This window comes from Chroicocephalus ridibundus, chromosome 3 (assembly GCF_963924245.1).
Source record: "Chroicocephalus ridibundus chromosome 3, bChrRid1.1, whole genome shotgun sequence".
Classification (NCBI taxonomy): Eukaryota; Metazoa; Chordata; class Aves; order Charadriiformes; family Laridae; genus Chroicocephalus; species Chroicocephalus ridibundus.
Window position 1 is genome coordinate 105,157,755 of NC_086286.1, and position 25,982 is coordinate 105,183,736.

The 25,982-nt window shown below is 34.8% G+C and overlaps 1 protein-coding gene across 2 annotated transcripts in view; it reads left to right on the top strand.

Moving 5' to 3' along the window:
- CSMD1 (CUB and Sushi multiple domains 1) overlaps positions 1-25,982 on the top strand; it is a 1,197,532-nt gene that overhangs the window by 995,494 nt on the left and 176,056 nt on the right. For both annotated transcript variants that reach the window (XM_063330346.1, XM_063330347.1), the window contains exons 29-36: positions 1,228-1,415; positions 3,666-3,860; positions 11,180-11,296; positions 12,822-12,935; positions 14,815-14,910; positions 21,792-21,995; positions 23,104-23,228; positions 23,841-23,937. In XM_063330346.1, coding sequence (XP_063186416.1) covers positions 1,228-1,415; positions 3,666-3,860; positions 11,180-11,296; positions 12,822-12,935; positions 14,815-14,910; positions 21,792-21,995; positions 23,104-23,228; positions 23,841-23,937 — 1,136 coding nt within the window. The remainder of the gene's footprint in view (positions 1-1,227; positions 1,416-3,665; positions 3,861-11,179; positions 11,297-12,821; positions 12,936-14,814; positions 14,911-21,791; positions 21,996-23,103; positions 23,229-23,840; positions 23,938-25,982) is intronic.

Below are 25,982 nucleotides of genomic sequence, written 5' to 3' on the forward strand. Positions count from 1 at the left end.
GTTTGTTGGATACAGAAAGGATGAAACCCATTGTCCTGTACTATTTGCTTTTCCTTGTTTTTGGTCTATAGACTGCTATTTCTTTTAATTCAATTCTAAAATTATCAACTAAAAATTCTGTTTTAGCGAAAGTTTCAAAACACTTTTCTGGCTTCCCTTAGCTCTTGAAAATAGGGCATAAAATATTATTCATTATATGAAGCCATTTCAATTTGACATTACTTAAGCAAATTTTTTCTGCTGTGTTCTTAGCTTAAGATATTGTTCCTTCCTTATTTGATTTGGAAAAGTTTGTGTGTAACAGTACTAGCTGATGTAATAGAAAGAAAAACAGCCGACCACCACCCTTGCAAAAAAGCTGAACATTTATATTTTACAAAGATTAATAGGAAGAAAAAAAAATCCACTCACTTGACTGAGTCCTTGACTGCTTTTTTAATGTAGTTTTACTTTTCTTATATTTTCTTCAGTATTCCTAGTATATCCTTTTCTCTATCTCTGTATAAATTTCTCATATAAATGCCTATGTTTTTATCTTTATATTGTCTCAGAACTCATCTCAATTAAATTCTTCTGAAAGACATTCCATTCATAATATCTTCATAATTGCTTTGTATAAACATATAAATGTCATCAAATATGGCATAGCATTGATGGTTTAGTGAGAATAAGAATGCACTTTAATTTATCATAATTCTCTGATATAATTTGAGTATGAACAAAGGCAAGTCCCAGGGTAGTGGTCTGTCCATTTGAAAGCATCTTGTTTCTAATATGCGGAGTTTATGTTTGTAATAGGTGGATTTAATATCATCCAATTGAGCCAACTAAAAGCTGGACTTTTAATTTAAGCTATTTGTCTGGATCATTCTTGCGGTCACTGGTAAGAGGCTAAAAGTGCTGCAGCCTTTCTGCAGAAGGTGATTCATTCCATCTTGAGAAAAGTTTTCAAGATAGATGGGGAGGATTTGCTGCTTTTTCACTGGCTGTAGACAGAGCCTGCATGATGGCCTGATAGGAGATCATATGGAAAGCTGAGTGGGTTCAAATCAATGGCAAAGAGAACTCCATTGAAAGTTAGTAAATTTTCATTGTGAATCATATTTAAAAAGACACTTATTTCTGGAGTAGAAAATGTGTTAGGCAGAAGATTGGCAGCCACAGGGGCAGTAGCGTTGAACTCAAAAAAGAAATGAAGACTTAATTCTCTTCTTCCTTTATTTTCAGTTTCAATATGGAACCCAGTTATGATTTTCTGCATATTTATGAAGGGGAAGATTCCAACAGTCCTCTAATTGGCAGCTTTCAAGGCTCGCAGGCTCCTGAAAGAATAGAGAGCAGTGGTAACAGTCTGTTTCTGGCTTTTCGCAGTGATGCTTCTGTTGGAATGTCAGGATTTGCCATTGACTATAAAGGTACTGTTCTTACCATAATCTGTGGAAACATAAAGGGAAGGAAATGTTGTTTACTATTTATTGAGACTCAAATCTGTCTACTTCTAGGTGTACTTATACTGAACTGACAAATACTTTTTTTCATTGATGTAGGTGTTGAAAACTATTTTCTGTAAATATATGGAGGAACACAGAAATCCTCTTTCATGAAATCTCTTTCACATTACTTATGCACATTTTCATCTTCCAGAAAAAAAAATAGAGACAGAAATGCACATCAAAAATAGCATTTGGAAAAGAGTTATCCTACCTATTTGGAATACATGGCTGCTGATGCTTCCTTGCTGATACATACCAATACATTTTCCTTTCTACTTTGTTGTTGAATCTACATAAACATTTTTTAATAACTACTGCAGGACAATATTTGCCTTTTTTTGGGGGTACCTATTACTAGCCAGAGAATGGGTTATGCTGACTGTTTGTTAAAGACACACACTCACTTTAAATGCTGGTTTCTTTTCCAGTCGCAGATGCTGTCTCTGACTTGATTGTCATCTCTGCTGAGATTTATCGAGCTGTTTTTCATCAGCAGAGGTGCTGCCTCAGCTTCTTATACTTGACAATGGAAGTAAACCACATTAATGTCAGAAATGAAGGAACAAAAATATCTAAAGAATATAGAAATAACATACCAATGAAAGAGAGAGAGGTTAAAAAGAACTATTAAATAATTTTTATATTTAGTTCTTCATCTTTCATCCAGCATTATGCATTATTCTCCATGTTGGCAAAACTTTTCTTCCCCAAGTATTCATCATGTTGCGATAGATGAAAACTTTGTTTGTTCCCATCTAAACTTGAAACAAAATATAAATAAAATGGGAAAACAATTTGTTTCAGGAAACCTTATTGGCTTGCAAGGAAAGAAAATGACAGGTTGAGCAGAAGGAGATAAAGAGATAAAGATGCCCGTTGAAAATGTGCATACACGTTTTCACTGTGTGTGTATTTTCTGTTCTCAGCATAGTCTGATATGTGTGCCTCTATGCAACTAGAAGTTAAATGAAATAATAAGAAAATAAGAACGTAACATCTAAGAGCAAAACTATATTTCAAAAAGTTATGTTCAATGGGCAGTATGTTTGTGCCTAATAATTCAGTATTTTTATTAAGTACATTATTTAAGATTTTATATAAAATTTATTACTTCACATTTCTATTATGGACATCCAGTTTTGCTTTCTGATAATATTCCTTGAGTGTTTCATTAAAATACATTCTTTATTAACATTTAATAAGGGAAGGTGGCATGCTGTAAACTTTGACTATGAATTAGAATCTTTGCCTCCTATAATGAACTTTGTATTAGGTGCATCCTTCCCTTTTTAAGAGTTCACATATTTAGCAAAATATTGTTTATAGAAGTAATATTACACAATATTTTCATAGATTTTAAAGGGACTGAGTTGTATTTAAGCCTTTTGTAGGAAAAAGCGTTGCATAGTTGTCAACAGTGTAGTAATACTAGTATTTTGTTTTCATTTATTTAGTTATAAAGAATGTTCAGTGCCTAAACCCTTCCTATTTGAAGATTATCTCAATCATATTCTTGAAATAATTCATTAATAATATGAATTATTTCTCCTGTCTGTTTTCTTTGTATTTTAACTTGACAAAGATGATGAATGAAATCCTAGTCTTGTTAAAATCAACATTTAAAATCAATGTCTATGCTCACGTTGACTTAAAGATTTGATACCTGTTATCTTGTGCCAGAAAAAAACTGTTGTGCTTATTTTGTCAGCCTTCGACCTCCAGTTATTATTATATCTTCTTAAATATGAAGTATAAAGGAACAATACATTCTTAACTTTTAAATTATTCCATAGTATAGCAGCTTTCGAACCAGAAGTTATTGAGTACTGAGCATAATACTTGGTTAAAAAACATAATAGTGTAAGTGGTAAATTCTAGAAATGGTAGCTTTTCTTCTACACTACTAAACTTCATTGGAGTTATTCAGCTTTTGGAGAGTTCTACTACCAAAAGGTAGGTAGAAAATGCTGTTGGTTGGATCCTCTCAGTATAATTTCCTAGGCTAGATAATCAGTCTAATGCAAACATCCATGATCTTGTAGTAAGCATAAAGAAACAAGTATTTTAATAAGCTGTTGAAAAATGTACACTGACTGGAAAAAAACATTGATAACAGTTCTTTTTTTTTTTAATTGAAAGTGTATATAGATTTACTTTAATTAATTTTAACAGAAAAGCCACGGGAAGCTTGTTTTGATCCTGGAAACATCATGAACGGGACAAGAATCGGAACAGACTTTAAGCTTGGTTCAACTATTACTTACCAGTGTGATTCTGGATATAAGATTATCGATCCTTCAACTATAACATGTGTAATTGGTGCAGATGGAAAGCCAGCATGGAACAGAGCATTGCCATCTTGTAATGGTATGTACTGTTTTCTTAACATTTCCCTGTCCCCCCAGGGAATTCAGAGTTTCTCAGTCCCTGTGGCTATTTATACTATTTCTATGCATATAGCTAGTATTTAAAAAAATCTGAAGTTAAACAATAAAAACTATGATTATATGAGTTTTGGACAATAGCTTAGTCATTAATGTATTGTTTTAACTATTTAAATTAAATTTAAATTCTGAAATCAACATATATTGTTATGTTCATAATAATGATTGCAATGTAATATGTAAGTATCCATGGTTTCCCTTTTACATCAAATTTAGTGGAAGGCTCGTGATCTGTATGAGAATCCATATAAAACAGACTAAATACTAATTATGAAGTATTACTGCCCTATCCATTGTTTCTGTTTATTCTCTTTGTATGTCTCTTGCCAAATTGTTGTTTCATAGACTGCAAGGAGGGGCGGTCTTTTCAACAAAATGGAGCTTCAGTATGTGGCTGATTTATAATAACTGGGATTTATCTGTGCTCCCACATAGTCTCAGGATGTATTATTTTCGGGTATAACCTGCCTGGTGATAGTAATTTAGAACTGCATTTTAAAAGGATGTAGTAACTTAGGCTATGCATACACTATTTCAATTGCGCTCAGTGACTGGGGTCTGAAAAAAGTTGTTAGACTTAAGTTGTTAGACTATTTCCAGGCATGATTTTGGTCCAGACCTTACACCACTCGCATATATTTCTAAAATGGTAAGTAGCATACTAGTACAAGTATTTGCTGTGGCCAATCATGCTGTTTCATCTCAAAGCCAAAGATTACGCTCTTGTAGTGTTTAGTGTCCAGTGTAGCCATAGCCTAAGTCTATGTCTATACTCCTAAAGAAAAAAGGCATGGGAAGCTGATGCAGTGGGTTGCTGATTATCCATAGCGCTTAATTGCTACTTCTCTTCATGACTTCAGCTATGAAAACACTACTCTACTAGACTTCAACACAAGTTTCACATTATTTCAGGAATTTTGGATTATAATCACTGCCCTGATGCATACACACTCACACATAAAATAAGAGTCATAGAATGAGTTAGGTTGGAAAGGACCTTTAAAATCATTAACCATTAACCTAATACTGCCAAGTCTACCACTAAACCATGTCCTTAACCACCATGTCTACACATCTTTTAAATACCTCCAGGGATGGTGGTGGCTCAACCACTTCCCTGGGTAGCCTGTTCCAATGCTTGATAACCCTTTCAGCGAAGAAATTTTTCCTAATATCCAATTTGAGGCTATTTCCTCTTATCCTATCACTTGTTCCTTGGGAAAAGAAACCAACACCCACCTCGCTACAAACTCCTTTCAGGTAGTTGTAGAGAGTGATAAAGTCTCCTCTGAGCCCCCTTTTCTCCACACTAAACAACCCCCGTTCCCTCAGCCGCTCATCGTAGAACTTGTGCTCCAGGCCATTCACCATCTTCATTGCTGTTCTTTGGACGTGCTGCAGCATCTCAATGTCTTTCTTGTAGTGAGGGGCCCAAAACTGAACACGATATTTAAGGTGCGATCTCATCAGTGCAAACACAATGCCTATAAATACACACACAGACACATTTTTATTTTTATACATGTATATATACACACACACATACATATGCACAAATACGTATATATCATTTAAACTCATCTTTTCAGACATGGGCAGAATATCCACAGAATTATGGATTATGCCAGTTTAAGGAAAGGCATGGTGACTGTAGAACCACTCTGTAAAGAAAACCAATAATTTACCAATGAAACAGAGAACACAGAATAATGCAAAAGTATGCAACATTTATTTTCAAGCCTTTTGGATTAGAGCAACAGGTTAATGCTAAACAGATTTACCCACAAAAAATTAAATTACTCTGGACACGTTTTTAATATTTATAATATTATTGTTATAAACCTGTCATTATTATATATACTTACACCTATTGCTATTATTATTGTTGTTGTTTTGTTGTTTTCATTGTTGTTATTAACATTATTATTAATTTGAATCACAGGATATTAATGTATCAATTTTGTGTAGATTTTACTACCTGCAGCATGGCCCTGAGAGCACAGACAGGTCTTATTTGCCCTGACCAACTTCAGCTGGGATCTCCACTTACAACCCCTGACCAAAGGCCCAGGAGATCTATTCAAAGTCAGTCCTGGGCCTTCACTTCATGCCTGAATTATGGCCCATGTACTTATTTAAAGTTCTGTTTCTGACTTTGCCTGCTGGATGATCCTCAAACGTACACTGTAATTAGCTTATCTCCTGGATGGACCCCTGTACATATCATCACTGAAATTGGAAGGGACCTTTGATGCCACCTACTCCAACCTCCTTGATCAGGCAAGGTCACATAGAAAAGATTGCTCAGGACTGTGTCCAGTTGGGTTTTGAGGATCTCCGTGGATGGAAACTCCACAACCTCTCTGGGCAGCCTGCTCCAATGTTTTACTACCCTCACAGTAGAAAAGTGTTTTCTTGTGTCAGGATGGAACATCATGTGTTTTGATTCGTGACCATTGCCTCTTGTTCTGTGAGTGGACGCTACTAAGAAGAGTCTGGCTCCACCCTTTTCTTAATTTTCTCCCATGAAGTACTTATACCCATTGATAAGATCCCCTTGAGCCTTCTGTTTCCAAGGCTAAAGTCACAGCTTTCTCGGCATCGGTTCATATGAAAGATGCACCAGTCTATTAATCATCTTTGTGGCTCTTCACTGGACTCACTCCACTAAGTCCATGTATTTCTTGTACTGGGCAGCCCAGAACTGGACACAGCACTCCAGATGTAGCCTCACCAGTGCTGAGTAGAGAGGAAGGATCACGTCCCTTGATGTTTTGGCAAATGATGTTACTAACACTTAGCTCAAGAGGCCAGTGGCCACCTTTTCTGTAAGGGCACATGGGCTGTAAGGGCACGTTGCTGGCTAATGTTGAGCTTGTTAACCGCCATCAACAAAGAAGTGGAATTGGGATGAATTTTTTTTCTCAGGGGTTGTTGTTTTAGTAACTTTGGTTTTTAAAGGATTTTAAAGAAAAAGAGCAAGTGTATTGTGAATATATTTTACTTATGGAGTGCAGAATGCAGCTTTTGCTGTGACATTGCAATAGCTTAGCTTTAATACCTTATGAAACTACACTTTTAGAACAATTACATTTTGTATTATTCAAGAAGTTGTTATAAAACACTGAGTAGCGTAGAAAAAGAAAAATGACCAGTGGTTCGCCTTGTAAACTAATATACTCCTCATTTTATGTTTTGGGCTGTTTGTGTCTTTGACACAGAATTCAAATTTAAATTTAAAGATTGACATTTATTTTCTTAATTTTTTAAAGCAGAATGAACATCTTATTTCTGAAGAAATAATTTCCTATTAAAATAGTATCTGTTATTATAACACTTTATAAAATATAACATAAAAAAATAGGGAAAATGTTCTTTTGAATCCTCTATTTTTTTACACTCGCAGGTAAAGGTCAAGAACAGACAGACTAAAAAAATACCTGTATTTTAACAAAATAGATATCAATATCTCATGCTGAGTTCATTTTGAGGATCATCCAATAGATAATTAAAAACCTAAAATTTTACATGAATCATTTAGTAGTTTATTGACAATAACTAATATATGTAACTTGATTTGCTAAACTGTTCTGTATTTATACAAGACAAATGCTGAAACGAGAGATAAATTAGTTAGCCATAGCTCTTAGATGTCATTTTAATTTTCTGCCTCAATAATTATAATTCTTTTGCCAAGGTGACAGTTAATGCAGTATTGAGATGCTTGTGATATCTATTCTAAATAGCTGCTTGTCTAAAGAAGCATAAATTAGTAGCTGAAAGATTGGATATCTTGACACTATTAAATCCGAGTAAAACTAAACTGGAATACATGCTTGTGGAAGTACTTTAGGTCTATTTATCTAGTATGGTTTACTGTGTGTTCCATTTTAAAACACATACTAGTGACTTCAGTTAAGGTATAGAGGTTTTTTAAGTATCATTTACATGGCTACTACAGTTGGGTCTGTAGTATGGAGTAAACCATAGTAGATAAATGAATATTTATCTATTTATATACTTTTGTGGAGTCTTCAATAACTTTTTAATAAAATAGGCTTGATTTATGAGAAGGACAAAACTCTCAAATTTTGGGTTATAATGGAACTGCAGATTGCTGAGGACTGGATGAGCTCTTTGGATCGCTGTAAGCCTTATGTTACGGTAGTACTGTAATGATGGCTGGGCCAAAGATCCAAAGGAGGTATCCTCCTTTTTGTCACAGGGCATGGTTTTGAGTAAAACGGAGACACTGATAATTTAAAGTAAAAGAGCAACGATGTGACTGGAAAGTGTAAAAAAAAAAAAAAAAGATTATTTTATGTTTAAATCAATATATGAAATACAGATTCATTATGTAAATCATATAAATGTACATAATTTTAAAGGTAGGAGTTGTATAGGAGGCCAGAACCAAAATACACTCAGGATCATCTTTGTTGTCACGTAAAGCCCTGTAATATACAACTTAACCCAATCAAACCTGAAAATATCAAGCAAAAATGCTCATGATGCAATTTTAGTAAAACGTTCTGAGCTTATATTTCTTTATACTGATAGTTAATTGCCCCTTTTGGAACTTCTTTAAACTATTGGATTAAAAAAACATTACAAATTTTGAAGCACGAAAAATGGAAAAGAACCTAAAATGAGTGCTGAGATCCCAAGAATTTCTGAAAATGACACCTTTAGTTCTTTAAGCCAATTACCACAATTAAGCGAATTAATTCAACTTATTTCTTTGTGGTGTGGTTCTTATTTTTTATTTTTAAGGTAGCATTTTAAAGTCAGACAAATGAAAACAAATTCCATATTTGTCCAGGTAACAGTTGGCAACTGCCAGTAGGTATATTCTAAAACACTAATGGAAAGTCTCAGGCATACTGATTTCATTTTTAATTTCACAGTCCTTAATGAAGTTGTTAAAATGCATCCTCTGAAAATCTAGGTTTTGCTCACTAGAACAAATGTTACTTATAGTCAAAATTAAGAAGTCTGTTTAGGGTATGTTTGACTGTCACAGCACTGCACTGATAAATTTTACAGCCTTAACCTACAAGAGAACTTTTCTTGCATCTTTTTTTTAGCCTAAGCACTCACAGGCTTTCTATACAGAGTGGATATACTACAAAGATGTAAGAATAAAAATTACTAAAGATATCATCAAAAACATATATAAAAATAGGAAAGCACATTTTAGAAGGGAACATTTTTACAACTCCGTAACTTTTAAATTTGTTTTAAATTAAGCATAAGTAATATACTTTCATTCCAGTGAAATATTCATGACTTGAGAATTTCATCCTATAATTACAAGATAGACTTTGTGGCTTAGTTTCTGGTATCCTCAAAGCAAGAAGAGAAAAAAATATAAAGATTTTAAATTCATGGCATGAACTGATTCCTTGTGATACTTGAGTTTCACTTCAACCACATAATCCTATTCAGCCTACTGATAGATTAAACTTCTCATCTTCTATCATTACATTGGATTTTTGAATAATTCATATAAGCAGCTAAGAGAAGACACAGATTTGTAGTATTAATTGCTGCCTGTATAAGGAAGTTAAACTTGTAGAGATATTTGAAGTGTGATTTTAAAGCCCAGTTGCTGTCAGGGAGCAGAAAGAGCAGTTCTACTCCACAAGGGCAGATGAGCCAGGAGCTGAGAATGACCAAAGCGCAGGCTGTACCCACACTCACTGGGTACAGTCCCGCAGCACATGAACTGGGTCAGCAGAGCTGGGAGCTGGTAACAGCATCCTTTGGTAGCCCCAGACCAATGAACTTGTGCACCTGGACCCCAGAGCCGTGTCCTCAGAGCTACTTTCCAGGTAGTTGTTAAAATGTAATTGGCTATATGTAAAATTCCCAGAGAGAAGTAACATTGATTTACTTTGTTCCTTATGGTAGAAAATAACTGTTTAGATTTGCAATGATCCTTTTCTTGCTTAAAAACAAAAAGCAATGTCACTCTTCTATTTTTAAAAGTTTAATTTATCTATTTATTTATTTTTAAAATAATTTCAATATTGGCTTCTTGGATAAAATAACAGCATATGGTGATCTTTTATTCTCGTAAAATCTACAGTTATTAACAGTGCTTGATGAAAGCGTTTGACTCCCCTCTCCAAAAGAAAAAGAGCACTGGATTGCACATAACCAATGTAATTATTTTTACACTTACATTTTAATGAAGATTTTGATAGGAAGCCAAAACTTTCCATTAGTTCTCAACAGTTGAGAAGAGTGACAGCAATATTTTTTTTCATTGTGTAGAGATGTATTTACTCAATATCCAACACAAGGAGATATTTTAACTTAAAAATACCCACTCCTTATGTTTGCTGTTTCTCCAAAAGCACCTATCCCTTTCATCCACTCCCTGCTTTGGCTTTTCCCGAGGAATCCTTGAGACATAGACTTACTATGATGTAGCACTTTCACTTAAGATTGGTAAATCCAGCAGTCCCTCAGCAATGCCACATTTCTTGCCCATACATGGAAGGACAATAGCACACATGCTTGTTCATTTTTTTTCTCATGATATGGGCAGAACTGCTACTTCTGTAATGCCTGACTGGTCTTGAAGGTTAGGGCTCCACTATCCTTAAATACCCCTTCTAAATTCTGTAGCTGAAAGAGTTTCTCTTATTCTTTCTGTTCTGCTTTATATACATATGAGTCCAAAGTTTTTTTTATGTAAAACCTATATGCTTTTTTAATAATCATCTAGTAAGTTATCAAAAGCAAAGTAATTCAAGTGTACGTTGACAAAGCAGAATTCATGGCATGCTGTGCAGGGTACTGTTAGCTTACCTATGTATCCCTCTGAGACCCAAGACAACTGTGTTGTGCCATTTTAATTATGCAGTACATTTTTTTTCTGAGCTTTTTTTTTTCTTACATAGATACATAGATACCTAGATATAGACATATGTTAAAATAAAAAAAACCCCAAAACCTAAACTTTGTGTTTACAGTTTCTTTCAACTAAGTTATACTTCCAGTCCTATATGAATACTTGCAGTCAAGTAAAACTCTCATATATTGTCTTTTTAAAGAAATTTTGATAAAAATTATATCCTGAGAAAGAACCACTAGCTATGTCTTTATAAGAAAACCAAACAAAACCAAAAACACTGACCTGTCACTTCATGATGTTTAGATTTTCATTTTCAGACTGAACTAATACAGACAACTGTAATTAATGTAACACATTTCTTTCTGTTTTGTTTCCAGCACCATGTGGAGGGCAGTATACTGGATCAGAGGGAGTGGTTTTATCACCAAGTTATCCTCATAATTACACCGCTGGGCAGACCTGCCATTATTCAATAACTGTACCTAAAGAATTTGGTAAGAATTTCTTCTATTGATTTATCAATCATTGATCATTGTTCTGCTGTTCGGATGTCTTTCAAACGTAATAGTGACCTTAGAGTTTCAATATATTGCAAATTGCATATCAAAAATAAATGTATTCTTGATGCAGAAATTGATTCTAGAGTTTTGACCTTTTACTTCTCCCTTGAGTAATCAATGGACTTTAGCTAAGCCATCTGTGTCTGCTATCCAAGTGTATCCTGAATGCTTTCATTGATTACATCATTAATCATCATAGGATAATTACTCATTCAAGCTTCCTGAAAAGTAAAATCAGTTGTCAAAAAACAAGCATCAAATATTCTCTTATATTTTAAATTTTTGGTTTTTATATTTTAATAAGGGACAGATGAATAGGATCACATTTAACTAGTACAGTGAAGGGAAAGAAAGCAATTTTACATAAAAATGCCAGAAACGTTAGTGAAAAATTACAAAACTGGTTCTTTCAATGTGTCAAAATACTTGGACAAAATCTCTAAAACTTGTGCAATTGTATGCAGGGCATGCTTTTCTGCAAAACAGATTTCCCTAATTCAAGTCCAGACAATTAGCAATAAGATCCATTTTACTGCTTACTTCACAAAAGAAGTAAGAAAAAACAAAAAAAGAACTTTATAAGAAGTTGGAAAATACAGGCTGTACAGAAATTGTGCTGCACTGAAGACCTGTGGTTTGTATACAGAATCTGGAGTGGGTATAATTTTGAAACAGATTCCTGCCTTGTCAATAAAATATGGGTGGCTGGTGTGACGAAGTAATATTTTTATTGACTGTACTGGTTTATTACTTCGTGTTTCTCTTGTGATCTAATATTTGAATTCATTCAGCCATTTAACATTTTCTGGGGAGATGTGTCGTATAATTAAATGGTTTATTTGTTAATACACTTTAAATTACTTACAGCTGAAGTACAAATTAAGTGTAGCAATGTATCAAAATCAGTAACACATTGATATCTTTAATAGTTGATTGGGTTTTATTTTTTTTCTGATAAAATAAGTACTAATACAAAGTTACAAAAATAATCAAATCAATAAGTTTAAAACATCTTCCTCAGATTAAAGCTGGATGCAACTAATGATGTATGACAATGCTCCCTAATAGTTGCTAAGGTTGCTAGTGAAATTTTGGTAAAAAACTTTCCTTTTTAGATTTTCCATTTTCTTATTCTCATAGGTACCTATGCAATAAGGAACAAGACTTGTTTGACTGGAGAGCACACTTTTGGAGAAAGAGTGATTTAATTTTCTTTTTTTTTTAACTAAAAATAATGGATAATGAAAAGCACATCAGATCCCTATTACTTATGTTCAATGCAGCTGTTTTATCATGGTAGACAATAAATTAACTTGGAAAAGATTCATGCAGGAATCCACTGGTAATTAAGACAAGCAAAAATATCCCATTAAATTTATTTTTAAAGACTAAATACTTGTTTTGTCTTCTCTTTTTTATTTTTTCTCTTTTCCTTTCTTTTTTTTTTTTTTTAATGTAGTTGTGTTTGGACAGTTTGCCTATTTTCAGACAGCTTTGAATGATGTGGCAGAATTATTTGATGGAGAAAACTCTCAGGCTAGACTTCTTAGTTCACTGTCTGGATCCCACTCTGGTAAGTAATAAAGAAAAGAAGTATATATTTCTTACACAGCTCAGCATGGAAAAGGTAAATCAGGAGAATGTTTCATTTGGAAGTATAATAATGAAGTCATTAGAACAAGATGCCAAGGGAAATGGAAGACCCTTCTCAATCTTTGAATCAAGATATTCTTCTGGAACATACGGTTTAGGCAAGAACTGATCATTGGGATGAGTGCAGAAATAATTGAATTAAATTCTCAGATCTTTATGTAAGAGGGCAGATTGGATGGAATAATTATCTTCTCTGTCCCTAAACTCTATGAATGACACATCTACATTTCTGAATGTCTAATTTAAATACAAATTTCTTGCATTCACAAAATGCAATTATCTGTATGCAAACATGCACTTAGACTAAAAGCAGGCCAGCTGTTGCATTCAGGTAACTATAGCAAAATGTTGACCCTGTGAAATCATAATTAAACTTATATGGATTTCAGCATGGCCAGAATTTCCAACGTATGCATATCTAATGACTGTGTTCATCCCAAGTAGATAATATACAAATACATGAATGTGTTTTGTCATACACTCCTAGTATTTAGGAAAGTTTATATGTGAGTTTAGGATTTTTACAGTCCAGGGCTTTTCATCGCTTCTTGGTTTCACTTTGAATAATTGGAGAAATACTTGATATTAAAAGAATGTAATGTATCTATTTGATTTATAGAAAACATTTTATTATTTGAAAAATTCAATTCATCATTTTTCTTTGGTGAATCCTAGCTATTTGTGTCATAATAAGAGTTCACAAATTAATTGTAAAATTTGTTTAATTACTGGCAAGATTTCAGGAACAAAATATTTACTTTTTAATATTTAAATTTAAGAGACAACTCACCTAAGCACCTAGTTTTACTCCATCAAAAGTATTAAAAATTTAGAACTAATGTCTGTTTTCAGAGCAGACACTTGAAAATAATTGAAGGGAATTTAAACTCATGATTTTTACTTATTACTTGTGACATATCTGATTTACATCGGTTTAGGATAGGATTCTGTTACGTGGAATACTAGTTACAATAATATAAAAGTAATCTAAGTGAAAGAATTATAAAACCTATTTATCCAGTTATCTAAGATATTTAAATGAGTGTATTATCATTCATTTCAGTAGAATTTCCTAAAATAAAGGTAGATATAATCCAATGAGAATAAAACCAGTTTTCATGTGGAGTGGCATCCTTGCAGTGTGAAAGTACCGTAATTTTGTCTGTAGTGATTAATTACTGAATTTTTATCATGACTGTAGATAAATATCTCAGGAAAGGAGATAAAATATATTAAACATCTTTATTAGTACTCAAGTCAATATATAAAATTTGAAATGCTGTTAGAAATTTAGCAATGTAATATAGTTCATGTATGAACATATATTTTATTGAAGCAGCTACATAAAACAAGTGCATCTGTTCTTCCTCATTTCAGTTTTAGTTTTGAATTGGTAAACATCACATGAAGATCCCCTGTGGCATTTTTCAAATACTTTTAACTGTTCAATGTGTTTAGCAAGGCAAGTTAAAGCTGTCGGGCACAGAAAAAAGTTAACCAAAAATTTTGGCCCCACATGAGAGTAGGTTTCCCCAGACTAGCAGTTTATTGGAGCTCTAGTTCCAACAGCTGCAGTAAATATTAGAAAGTTTATGTTCTGAATCATGAAGTCTTTTTATTCTGACAAGTTTCAAACCTCCAATGGCAAATTTAATTTTATACACTGTTATTTACGTTTTCTGTAACTGTAGAGGAAAACATAAAACTATGTATTTTAAGAGTATATTTGATTACATACTGAAGGGTTGTAACTTTTTTCTGGTTTGCGTACATAATTTATTTTCTGTTTTCATTTGTAGGAGAGACATTGCCTTTGGCTACATCTAATCAAATTCTTCTGCGATTCAGTGCTAAGAGTGGGGCATCAGCCAGAGGGTTCCACTTTGTTTACCAAGGTAAACGTGTCTGCTTTTGGTGGAAGACACTGGTGCCAGTCACACACAGTGTATTATTTTGAATTCTTCTTAGGTCTTAAAGTATTTCATTAAACATGGGTGTAGTCTTAACCTTTTTCCAGCCAGCAGGGACTTCTGGTGGTAAACCGGCTTCATAGTGGCAGTTGTCTCCAGTGAATCCTATCTGGCTCCATGGATTTGAATATGTCCAGACTGTCTCAGTAGTCTGTAATCTGTTGCTCCCTTATTGCTAAGGGTTCACGTCCTCTTCAGACTGTAGAAATACATGCTGAGGACTGTGACGGCAAGGCAAAAAAGGCATTAGATACTTAAATATTTTCTGCATCGTTTGTCATTAGGTTGTCAATGACACACCCCCAGTCCAGCAACATAGCCACATATATTTTGAACTTCTCTTTGTAATTAGCATACCTATAGAATTTTTCCCTAATGTCCTGGACTTGGACTTTCCTGATTTTTCTTTCTAAGTAGCTGAGCAATGCTGTCATACTCCTGATTTATTACCTGTCCTAGCCTCCACTTGTGGTATGTTCTCTTTTTGTATTTAAATTGTTTGAAAAGCTCCTGGTCTAGCCCTGCAGACTTTCTCACCAATTTCCCAGTCTTCCCTCACAATGGGATAATTTGTTCCAACTGCTTGTTGGTTCTGTTCAAACTGCTTCTGGATGGTGTTTTTGAGCCTTTTTACTTCTGTGTTTATAGAAAGATATCACCGTGACTGGACACTCTACTTTTGATATGGCTCAAGATATCAGTACCTGTCCTTTTTATGCATCAAAAGCATCACTTGCATTTAAATTTATCATGCACAATGAATTGGAAAAGGAGGAATATAAACTTCTGGAATTAGAAAACAGCTTTCAGCATTTGAGTTCTTATCAGCTATTTGCATATGAATGAGACCTTTCTGTCTTATTCTATTTGGTTTTCATATGCCTAAAATTGTTTAGTTAGTTTTTTGCTGCTTTTAAAGAATTCATAGTAATATAAAGCCTCAGTTCTATTAGCTGTATGTCAATACACACACACATATTGCTGTAAGTCTCAGGTGAGCACAATGATACGCCTCATTTCAGCCATTTATTTGGACAACACTTATTTTTTAGGAACTGTAAGAAATAGATTTTAATAAATGAGAAGTGCTCTCTGCAGCAGCAGAAAATGAGTCACTTTATTTGTCTTGGGAGAATCATGAAGCTATTTAAACATCCAGTTTTTAAAATATAGCTTAAAATATATTTTAAGAGCTTTATTTGATATACACATGTATTTAATATACACATGTATGTGTACATATATTGGTTAATAAGTTAGTGGTATTTAATAAGATCTATCATTTTGAGATTTTTCTCTCTTCTTTTGAAGCATGCGATCAGATTTCCAATGACTGCCTGCTTGCTAGCCTTTTAAATGCTCCAGAGAATAACATCCACTCTCACATTGAACACAGTATTCTGGTCTGCAAAGTCAATCATTTTATTTATCGCCCTCTATTCCAGGCTGACCTTCTTCCCGGTTCACTTTTCCACTGGGCTGATTTCAATTTTGTTTCACAGCAGTATGAAACATTTACTAAAAGATGGAGGATAATTACTATAGAAAATGGAATGTCTCTGTGATACAGCTTGAGAAGTCTAGGTTGCCAAGGCTATAGGCAAAAGCTAGAAGGAAGACTAGAGGGGGAAAAAAAAAGTTGCTTGCATTATTTCACATTCTGGTTTGAGCAAGCAACGGATAAGTTTTGTAGCTTTTGATCCAGATTTAATGACTTTTGCAATGCCACTTTCTCAAAAACTTCTTTTTAGCTGCATATGTCATCTGTGCCTTCATTTCCTTTTCTCAGAGGACCACATTTCCTTGTAATTCGTAGAATAGGTAAAGGGTATGTGAAATATCAGAATGAATGAATATCCGGTCTTTCAGAATGTTAGGGTCAGGTATGTTGAAATACGCTAGGAACAATCACATTCAAGAAGATTGTGAATTATATTTTTTTTCAGGTTTATCTTATGCTTGTTTTCCTGCTATGACATCACCTAAGAAACAATAGCATTTATTTTTATGTAGCTGAGGCTGCAGCAGTACAAAAAGTTCTTTCCCTAAAAAGCAAAGTAATGACCTTTCTACCAACCCAAAATTTATGTTTTTAATGCTTATCTTCCTTTACTTTGCTCTATGGTACAAATACATGAATTAGTTTATGAGGTCAAATGAGATTTTAAAGAGGACTATTAAGAAAATTAGCATACTAGGATGACGAAGGACTGTGGAAGAAAGACAATGGGGAACAAGAATAAAAGGCGAATGTGACTTTAACAATTCAGTTGATCTAGTCTGCAACAAGAATAAAATACATAGCCATGCACTAACTGTTGAGTGTAATTAGAGAGCAGAACTAAGTCTGTTACTATTTTCCATATGTGTTACCATGACACATTATGTCCTGGTTTACAACACGTCTTAGAGATGTTTGAAATTGTACTGCATTTTGCCATGGATTACTTAAATCTAAATTCCATTTTAAGCAGTATGGGAGTACCCGATGTTGTAATGTCTGGCTTGCATTACATTTACTCTTAAGGCAGTTCTTAAAACAGGAAAAAAAAAGCATTAGAAAAACGGTGCCTTTTATAGTGAATGGCAAAGAAGCAAATGATTTGTTTTTGCATCTTTTCCGTTTCTTATCTCACTGTAACCATTAATAGTAAAACCTGTGAAAAACTGAGGAAAACATCAAAGTTAACATGGCATTAAGTGTTTCCTACTGACAGTAGAATAATCTGACACAACTCTAGCCATGGATGTTTGTGGCTGCCATGGCTGTTTTACTCACTGGCTGCTCTTAGTAAAAAAAATGGCTTTCATTCTGAAAAGGAAGGAAGCACATAGCAGTACTTCTGCTACATGAACTAATTTAAGTGTTAGTAAACTGTCCCTACATTTGCTATAATGGCAGAGACAGCCTGCTCACAGTAAAATAACTTTCCTAAGGCAATATTATAATGAAACCAGATGATTTGACATCCTTTGTTGAGAGGTGCTGAAAATACCAGTTCCACAAAAAAGTCTGTTTGGATTACAAATGCATGTATGCAAATTGCCAGCTGTGATTATTGACAATTATAGAATATTCTTAAATTTTATTCTTAAAAAGGGTCCTTTACCTTTGCACAGTTGTTGTAGGGATTCTCCGGATATGGACTCCAGGTGAGGGCTAGAGAATCAGGGAATCTAGAGAACCTGAGCAATGATTTGCTTATGAAACTTCCTCCCTTTTGAGGAAGTGGGTGAAAAAAATAAATAGAGGTAGCATTCCCATAAAAGGCTGGGTAAGAGTTTCTTCCACACAGTGAATGAAAAATACTCCAGGAGAGATGCTGAAATTTTCACTCGGGTCATATTGCTGCTTAGGAAGACGGGTAAGGTTTAGACACATGTAAAGCTAAAAGTTTAAGTAGCAGGGGGCCGTAGTGGTGACCTGTGTGGGAAGATGTCACGAACTACTATGTGCCACTTATAAACAGCTTCCTCTGAAGCTGGTTTAAAGAACCCCTCGCATACCAAAACTTCTACCAGTCAAAGGAGCATGTAGTGCCTGTTCTCAAAGATATTTGAGAAAGTAACAACTGCTTTGGGCCAGAGATGCTTCTGGGGACGTGCTGATAGAGATGCTGCTGGAGGGACTGTTGGAAACACACTCTTAGAAAGAAGCCCCCTATGCCAAAGGGTCAGCACTTCTAAAGGGACTGTGTCCTGTGGGTAACCCGTGCTGGAGTGGGAACACCTCAGAGGGGTTGGTGGCCTGTGGAAGACTTATTCTGCTACTGCAGATGTTTCTGAGCAACTATAGCCCGTGTGACCCACACTGTAGCACGAACAGTAAGAAACAGAGGGTCATGAAAACTTGGAGAAAAAATGAGTAAAATACTAAGTATGGCAGAGGAAAACAAAGAAGCAAAAAGAGCGCATGAACCCAACCTCCTGTGCTGCCTCTCACCTCAGTAGTGGAACTAAGATGAACACAAGGAAGTTGAGACAAGGAAGGGGGAGGATAGATGTTTGACTGAAGCTGAGCCTGGGGAGAGGGAAGGAAAGCTGTTTACTTAAGTGGTTGTTTGATTGTTTGTGTCCTTTTTCTACATAGCTCCTGAATCAGTGATCAGAGGTTTGTGTTAATTGGTAATAAACTAAATTAAACATAATTAGGTATAAATTCCCTGTGTCAAAACTGTTTTTTCCACAACAATGTATTGAACCTTTTGCTGTCACATGATTGCAAATGAATTATCTCAAGACCAAAACTCCCATTTGAGCAAGTAGTCCTGATTAAGGGATGGATTAATGCCTAATCATGCAGCAAAAGATGTAGTTCTAGGCATATGACAGTTACGTAGCTGGATGTGTAAGCAGCCATCATCACTTAGTCAGTTGTAAAGTCATTATACAATTAAAAAAAAAGTTTGAATAAAACAGTGCTTGTACAGTAGACCACTTGATAGAGGAAAGGGTATTATTAGTCCCAATAACAGAGAACGAAAAAGAGCAGGTTGGGTCAGTTGAATTGACCTGGCAGACTGTTCTGGTCTGCAGGTTACTATCAGGAAGAACTGTGACTGTGTGTAATCCTTGAACTATGGTTTCCTCATTAGCCTTCCACAAATGCAGAACATTTTCCTGCCGTGGTTAGAAATGTATGCATGAAAGTGTTTCATGGAACAGCTGGGTGATACTGAGGCCCTGTTGAAAACTTAACCACAAAATCCCATTTATTTAAACAAAGGCAGGTACTTTTTTTAAAATTTATGGAAAGGGAAGTGGTTTGTTTATACTATGTAAAGTATTTAACTACTTTAAAAACTTGAAAAATGTATTTGCTTTTGTCTTATTATATTGTCTAGCTGCCATTTCAGGAGTATGTTAGTTTACCTCTCACCATTTCTTTCAGTCTTCAATGCATTTTATAACTTTCTTAAACTTTCAGGTCTAAAATTTTCTGCAACCATCTAACCTAGTGATTTAGAAGCAAATATGTGTTTCTGTATCTGTATGACCTTGTCTGAAAAATCAACCCACTGCATATTGATAAAAGGAGCATGTATTGTACTGTTATTACTAGTGCCAATTATTTCTAAACCTTCTTTGAAAAAGCTTTTCTCTACATTCAATAATACTTGCATAAACTTAACTGTTATTCTCAGTAGCAGTACAGAAAACTGGTAGAATGTAATGTTGCTGTAATCATAATTGAGAACTTCCAGTGTTCTGCTAAAATGTGTTGCATATTTCATGCTAGATTTAAGATAGGATTAATTTCAATTTAGTGTTCTGTATCCAACATGTCAACAAATGTTAACTTCAAGGGCATTTACCAGTACTTAAAACTACTGCACTTAAAATAATTATGATTCTAAATAGAGCAAATTACAGTATAAGAAATAAGAAAAGCATGAAGATATCAATATGAAAATTGATATGAAAAATATGAAAAAAAAATTTATATGTAGTCTCCAAACACCTTGTCTTTTACTTAGTGACCAGAGTAGCTGAACAGGTGGGGGGTGTGTGTGTACAGGTGTGCATATGAATAGATAGGGATATTGCTCTTCACTGTCACAGGCCAGCAAAGAAAATTGTATGTAAGGATGTAAAATAAAATTAAATATAACCATGATCTGTTTACGCTATTCTTAAAATAGCTTAGTAAGTCAGAAACATCATGTTTGAAAATTTGCCAGGAATAAAGTCTAAACACCCTTTTATTTATTTATTTTTTCTGTGACATTCTGTGTCTTTGTTAATTAAAGGACCAAATGGCAAGCAATTTTCATGGCATTACTTATTCATATTTAGATGCAGTGATTCCCCGAAACTAATTCTTGAAGAAAACAAACTGATCAAACAAAGCTTTTACCATGACAGTCACACAGAAAAAAATGCTTCTATTTAATGAGATTATTTTTAACTTACATTTATTTTTTATAGTGTAAAACATAGATGATATTGCACCAAAATAATACTTCTGTCATTTTTTCTACAAATATATATTTTTTTTAAATGGCATTTACTAGCTAACTGCAAAATGAAATGTAGGAAGAACAAGTTTGATACACAAACAACATGCACAATACCAAGTCAGTAAGTACAAAAAAATACGTGCTATAAAGAAGTAGTTATAAATAACAAAGCCAAAGGGAAAATAAACCCATGGCTTCTATTTAATTTTATTATTTTGCTCTTTAAATGTTGCTTACAGTCATTTAACTGTTCTTGTATCACATCAGGTTTGTGAATTCTCAGAAATTCTTGGTAGATAGAATTGTTGTCAACTGTAAACACTGAAATAGCCTTGGAGATACATCATTGTCACTTAGTATTCTCCAACATGATAAATAAAATATTTGTATAAGATTACATAAGTTTTATGTCTGCTTATTTACAACATAATATTTTTCGTGGCTTCTAATGAGAAAGTTATAATGAGAAGCCAAAACTTTCACATTTAATAAGTAAAGCAGGTGGTAGGTATAGTATCCTGTCATTAAAGAGGGCAGCTGAAATGCCCACTGATCCTCTCATGCCTAAGGACATGCTTCCAAAGTCAATTGCTCTCCAAGCTGCCGTGGCGCTCACATGACTGCACATTGTCACAGCCCAAAACTGCAATCCAGCTAACAGCCGCGAAAGCATTAGGCCATTCTTTGAGAATACAGGATCAGAGCAAAGGAACAAATACAACTGAGCTCTGTCCTACAAGAAACAATGAGCATTTTAGTGGTCTGTTTATTTTTTGGATGACGATGGTCATTTGGATTCATGTAATCTTTTTTTTTTTCCTTTTTCTTCTTTCTCTCTTCATGCAGCTGTTCCACGCACAAGCGATACGCAGTGTAGCTCAGTTCCAGAGCCAAGGTATGGAAGGAGAATTGGCTCTGAGTTTTCAGCAGGCTCTGTTGTTCGATTTGAGTGTAGTCCTGGCTATCTGCTACAAGGCTCAAAAGCCATTCGATGTCAGTCTGTACCTAATGCCTTAGCTCAGTGGAATGACACGGTACCAAGCTGTGTAGGTAAGCAATTACATTTAAGTCATCTGTTCTGTCACGCATGTCTCTGAATCAGAATTCAGGAACTGTTTCAGAAAATAGTATTTAACACATATATTCACTCTGCTGTGATTAATATCAGTCATGCCCAATTTAAAAGAGCAGTTTTCCATATCAGAAAGTAATTGAGTACCAGCTGGCTGGTAGGCAGTATAGTGTTTCATATAATGACTTAGATTATATGAACAAGTGCGATGCACATTTTCTTGAACATTCATTATTTTCATGACTCATCTACAGCTTGAAATACGGGACAGAATTTAATTCTCCAGAAGTGTCTTTACCTGTTTTATTACACAGTACTTGTGTATTTCTATCACACATAGGATGATGATTTCTTTTTTCAAGTAGAAGCATAGTGCACATTGAATAATGTTAATATTGTTAAGTATAGCTAATTTTATTCAGTCTGTCAATAGGCCTGCGGTAGGATAATGTCTAGCACTTCAATTTTTTTTTTTGGTAAACATTGAAAGGTTTTCTTCTCTCCCTCCTTGGATTTATATCCAAAAGTCATTGCTATTCATAGGAATTTACTCTATAACTAATTAGTGTGTTCTAAAAATAAATATAAGTGTCCTATTTTCTATGTATTCTGGGGTTTTTTGTTTAGTTTAGTTCTGTTTTCTTGAACCTTAAAGAAGCAATTGCATATACGGTGAAAATATTTAATGTACCACACTGCTTTACGAGCTAGATCCAATATTGGAACTATATTACGCTGTGAGTAAATTCACATGATTTCTGTCAGTCATGATTGTGTTTAATTGCTATGTCTTTACAGTTTATTCTTACTCTCAGGTAAGACATGATTAGGCTGTGCTGCTTGCTAGGCTCTTCTAGGCTGCACACACTCAAAATGAAGTTCGCTTCTGAATTATTTACTCATGCAGGTTGTATATTATGCTTGATAGACAGCATTGCTTTCTAATCTCAGATCATTGCTTCACATCTATGTATTTATGCTACAAAAGAAAACTATTGTAATTAGCTTAGTAAAATTATTATTACTTTTTCTGTTCTCTGAAGTGGATTAGGTTTTCTAATAATCCATGATAATACTTTCTTTCAGTGCCATGCAGTGGGAATTTTACTGAGCGGAGAGGTACTATTCTTTCACCAGGTTACCCTGAACCTTATGGTAACAGCTTGAATTGTGTGTGGAAAATCATAGTGACTGAGGGATCAGGTATTCAGGCAAGTCTATATTCTGTCAGCATGGAATATTAAGTACTTTCTGGTTCAGTTTAAACGTAATTGTTTATTTCTCTTGAAGTTTCAGAAACTAACAATCATTTTTTGTGTACTTTAAATATTTGTGTTTTGTTTTTCTCAGTATTTTTCTTTGGTTGGCTTTATTCTATGTTACTTTATTTTTACATGGGGGTATGAATGAGAAATGGTGAACAAGGAGCTTTCTCTCTTAACTGTGTAGAGTATTGAAAGCAGGTCCTGATCCTTCAATCTGGTATGCAAACGCCAACCCTTTCTATCTGCTAGGGTAACACTGAGGTTCTTGAGAGGTCTGCAACTATCTTACCTGCCCATTTACACTTGGAATAATTCTTTATAATCTTGCAACGTATGTGCAAAATCCTTCTTGCTTACCTAGTGTCATATTTTCTAAAAGTTAAGACAACTTAAAAAGTGAACATTAATGTTTTATTTACTTTTTTTTCACTCAGGTGTTTTTGTTTGTATCTGCTTATTTATATTTTCTTTGGAGCATGTTCTCTTTTTATTTTGTTGTTTCTAGAACATTTAAAAATACATATGGCTAGTTGGTTTAAAAAGTTCTGTGTTTTACAGATCCAGGTCATCAGCTTTGCCACTGAACATAATTGGGACTCTCTTGAAATATATGATGGTGGAGATATGACAGCACCGCGTCTTGGGAGCTTTTCAGGTGAGGATATGCCACGATTTAAACATACAGTTCTATATATAGGTGTGTGAGAGAACATGTCTTTGTCAGGTCACACATACAGACAGGGAGTATATTTGTATTGCATCGTTTGTGATATCATTATGAAACATTCTCATTTTGCAAGATTTCAGGTGCTGTAAACATGTCAATATCCAAATTCAAAGAGAGATTTTCAGAAGAAAATATGATACTAAAATGTTTAGCTTTGATTAGTGCGATTTAGGTGATAATACTTGCAAAGAATTTTCTTTCTTTTATCTTATCTACCCCTCCCATAGAGAAGTTATAGATATAAATTGGTACTGACATTCAAGGAGCTTCCTTTGATAGCTTTGGCTTAGTTTGTCCTTGTTAGCCTCCTTTTCTCAGGAAAAAAATGAAGCATTCAGTATTCATCCAAACTCACCAGACCTTGGAGAACAAAACAAATTACTACAATTGGGACATAATAAACCATGTAATTTTTTGTTTCACATATACATCAGGCATATATAGTTTTACTCCTTTTTTATAAGACAATTTTTATAGAAAAAACATGTTCTATAAACTGAACCAAGAGAAAGAGATATCTCATGTAAGATTAAATCATGAATAATATCCCAGACACTTGAACTCTATCGCAAGCCGGATCTCATTTGGGTGTAGCTGCAGCGCTTTGTGGAATTTTTCCTCTCTGGTGACTTCACGAACTTTTAAAGTATAGATGTATATTGGATTATGTAAGGAAATGAGTGATCAGTGGAATACATTAACCCCTTATTATTTGTTTGGATATTGAATTAAATAATTTGCAGTTGCACCTCAAAATTTGCATATGAAAATATGTTGTGCGTTAACCCTAGTAGACAGCTCAGCCCCACCAAGCTGCTTGCTCACTCCCACATAGTGGGATGGGTGAAAGAATAAGAAAGGTAAAAGTGAGACAACTCATGGGTTGAAATATAATAGGTAAAAAGCTACACATGCAAGCAAATTAAACCAAGGAATTAATTCACTACTTCCCATCGGCAGGCAGGTGTTCAGCCATTTCCAGGACAGCAGGGCTCCATCACACATAATGGTTGCTTGGGAAGAGAAATGCCGTAACTGCCAACATTCCCCCTTTCCTCTTTTGTCCCCCAGCTTTTATTGCTGAGCGTGACATCATATGGTATGGGATATCCCTTTAGTCAGTTGGGGTCAGCTGCCCCAGCTGTGCCCCCTCACAACTTCTTATCCACCCCCAGTCTACTTGCTGGTGGGACAGTGGGAGAAATAGAGACCTTGACACTGTGTAAGCACTGCTCAGCAATAACCAAAACATCCCTGTGTTATCAACACTGGTTTGGTCACAAATCCAAAACACAGCACAATGCTAGCTAGTGTAAAGAATTTTAACTCTCTCCCAGCCAGGTCCAGTACAAAAGGCTATAATATTTTACATTAAATGCTAGTAACCATGTTGTATATTAAATTGACAATAAGGAAGAAAGAAATGTGATCAGCTTTTGACAAGTGAAATAAGTGGCAAAGATATTGGACCCATTGGGTAAAGAACTAATGAAATGATTCATTTAGCAATACTCTTAGGACTACCAAGATGATTAGGGGACTGGAACACCTCTCTTATGAAGAAAGACTGAGGGATTCGGGTCTTTTTAGTCTGGAAAAAGACAACTGAGGGGGGATCTTATCAATGCTTATAAGTACTTAAAGGGTAGGTATCAGGAGGATGGAGCCAGGCTCTTTTCAGTGGTGCCCAGCGACAGGACAAGAGGTAATGGGCACAAACTTGAGCATAGGAAGTTCCACCTAAACATGAGGAGGAACTTCTTTACCCTGAGGGTGGCAGAGCACTGGAACAGGCTGCCCAGAGTGGTGGTGGAGTCTCCATCTCTGGAGACATTCCAAACCCGCCTGGACGCGTTCCTGTGCAACCTGCTGTAGGTGACCCTGCTCTGGCAGGGGGGTTGGACTAGATGATCTCTTAAGGTCCCTTCCAACCCCTACCATTCTGTGATTCTGTAATACTCAAGACTCAAACC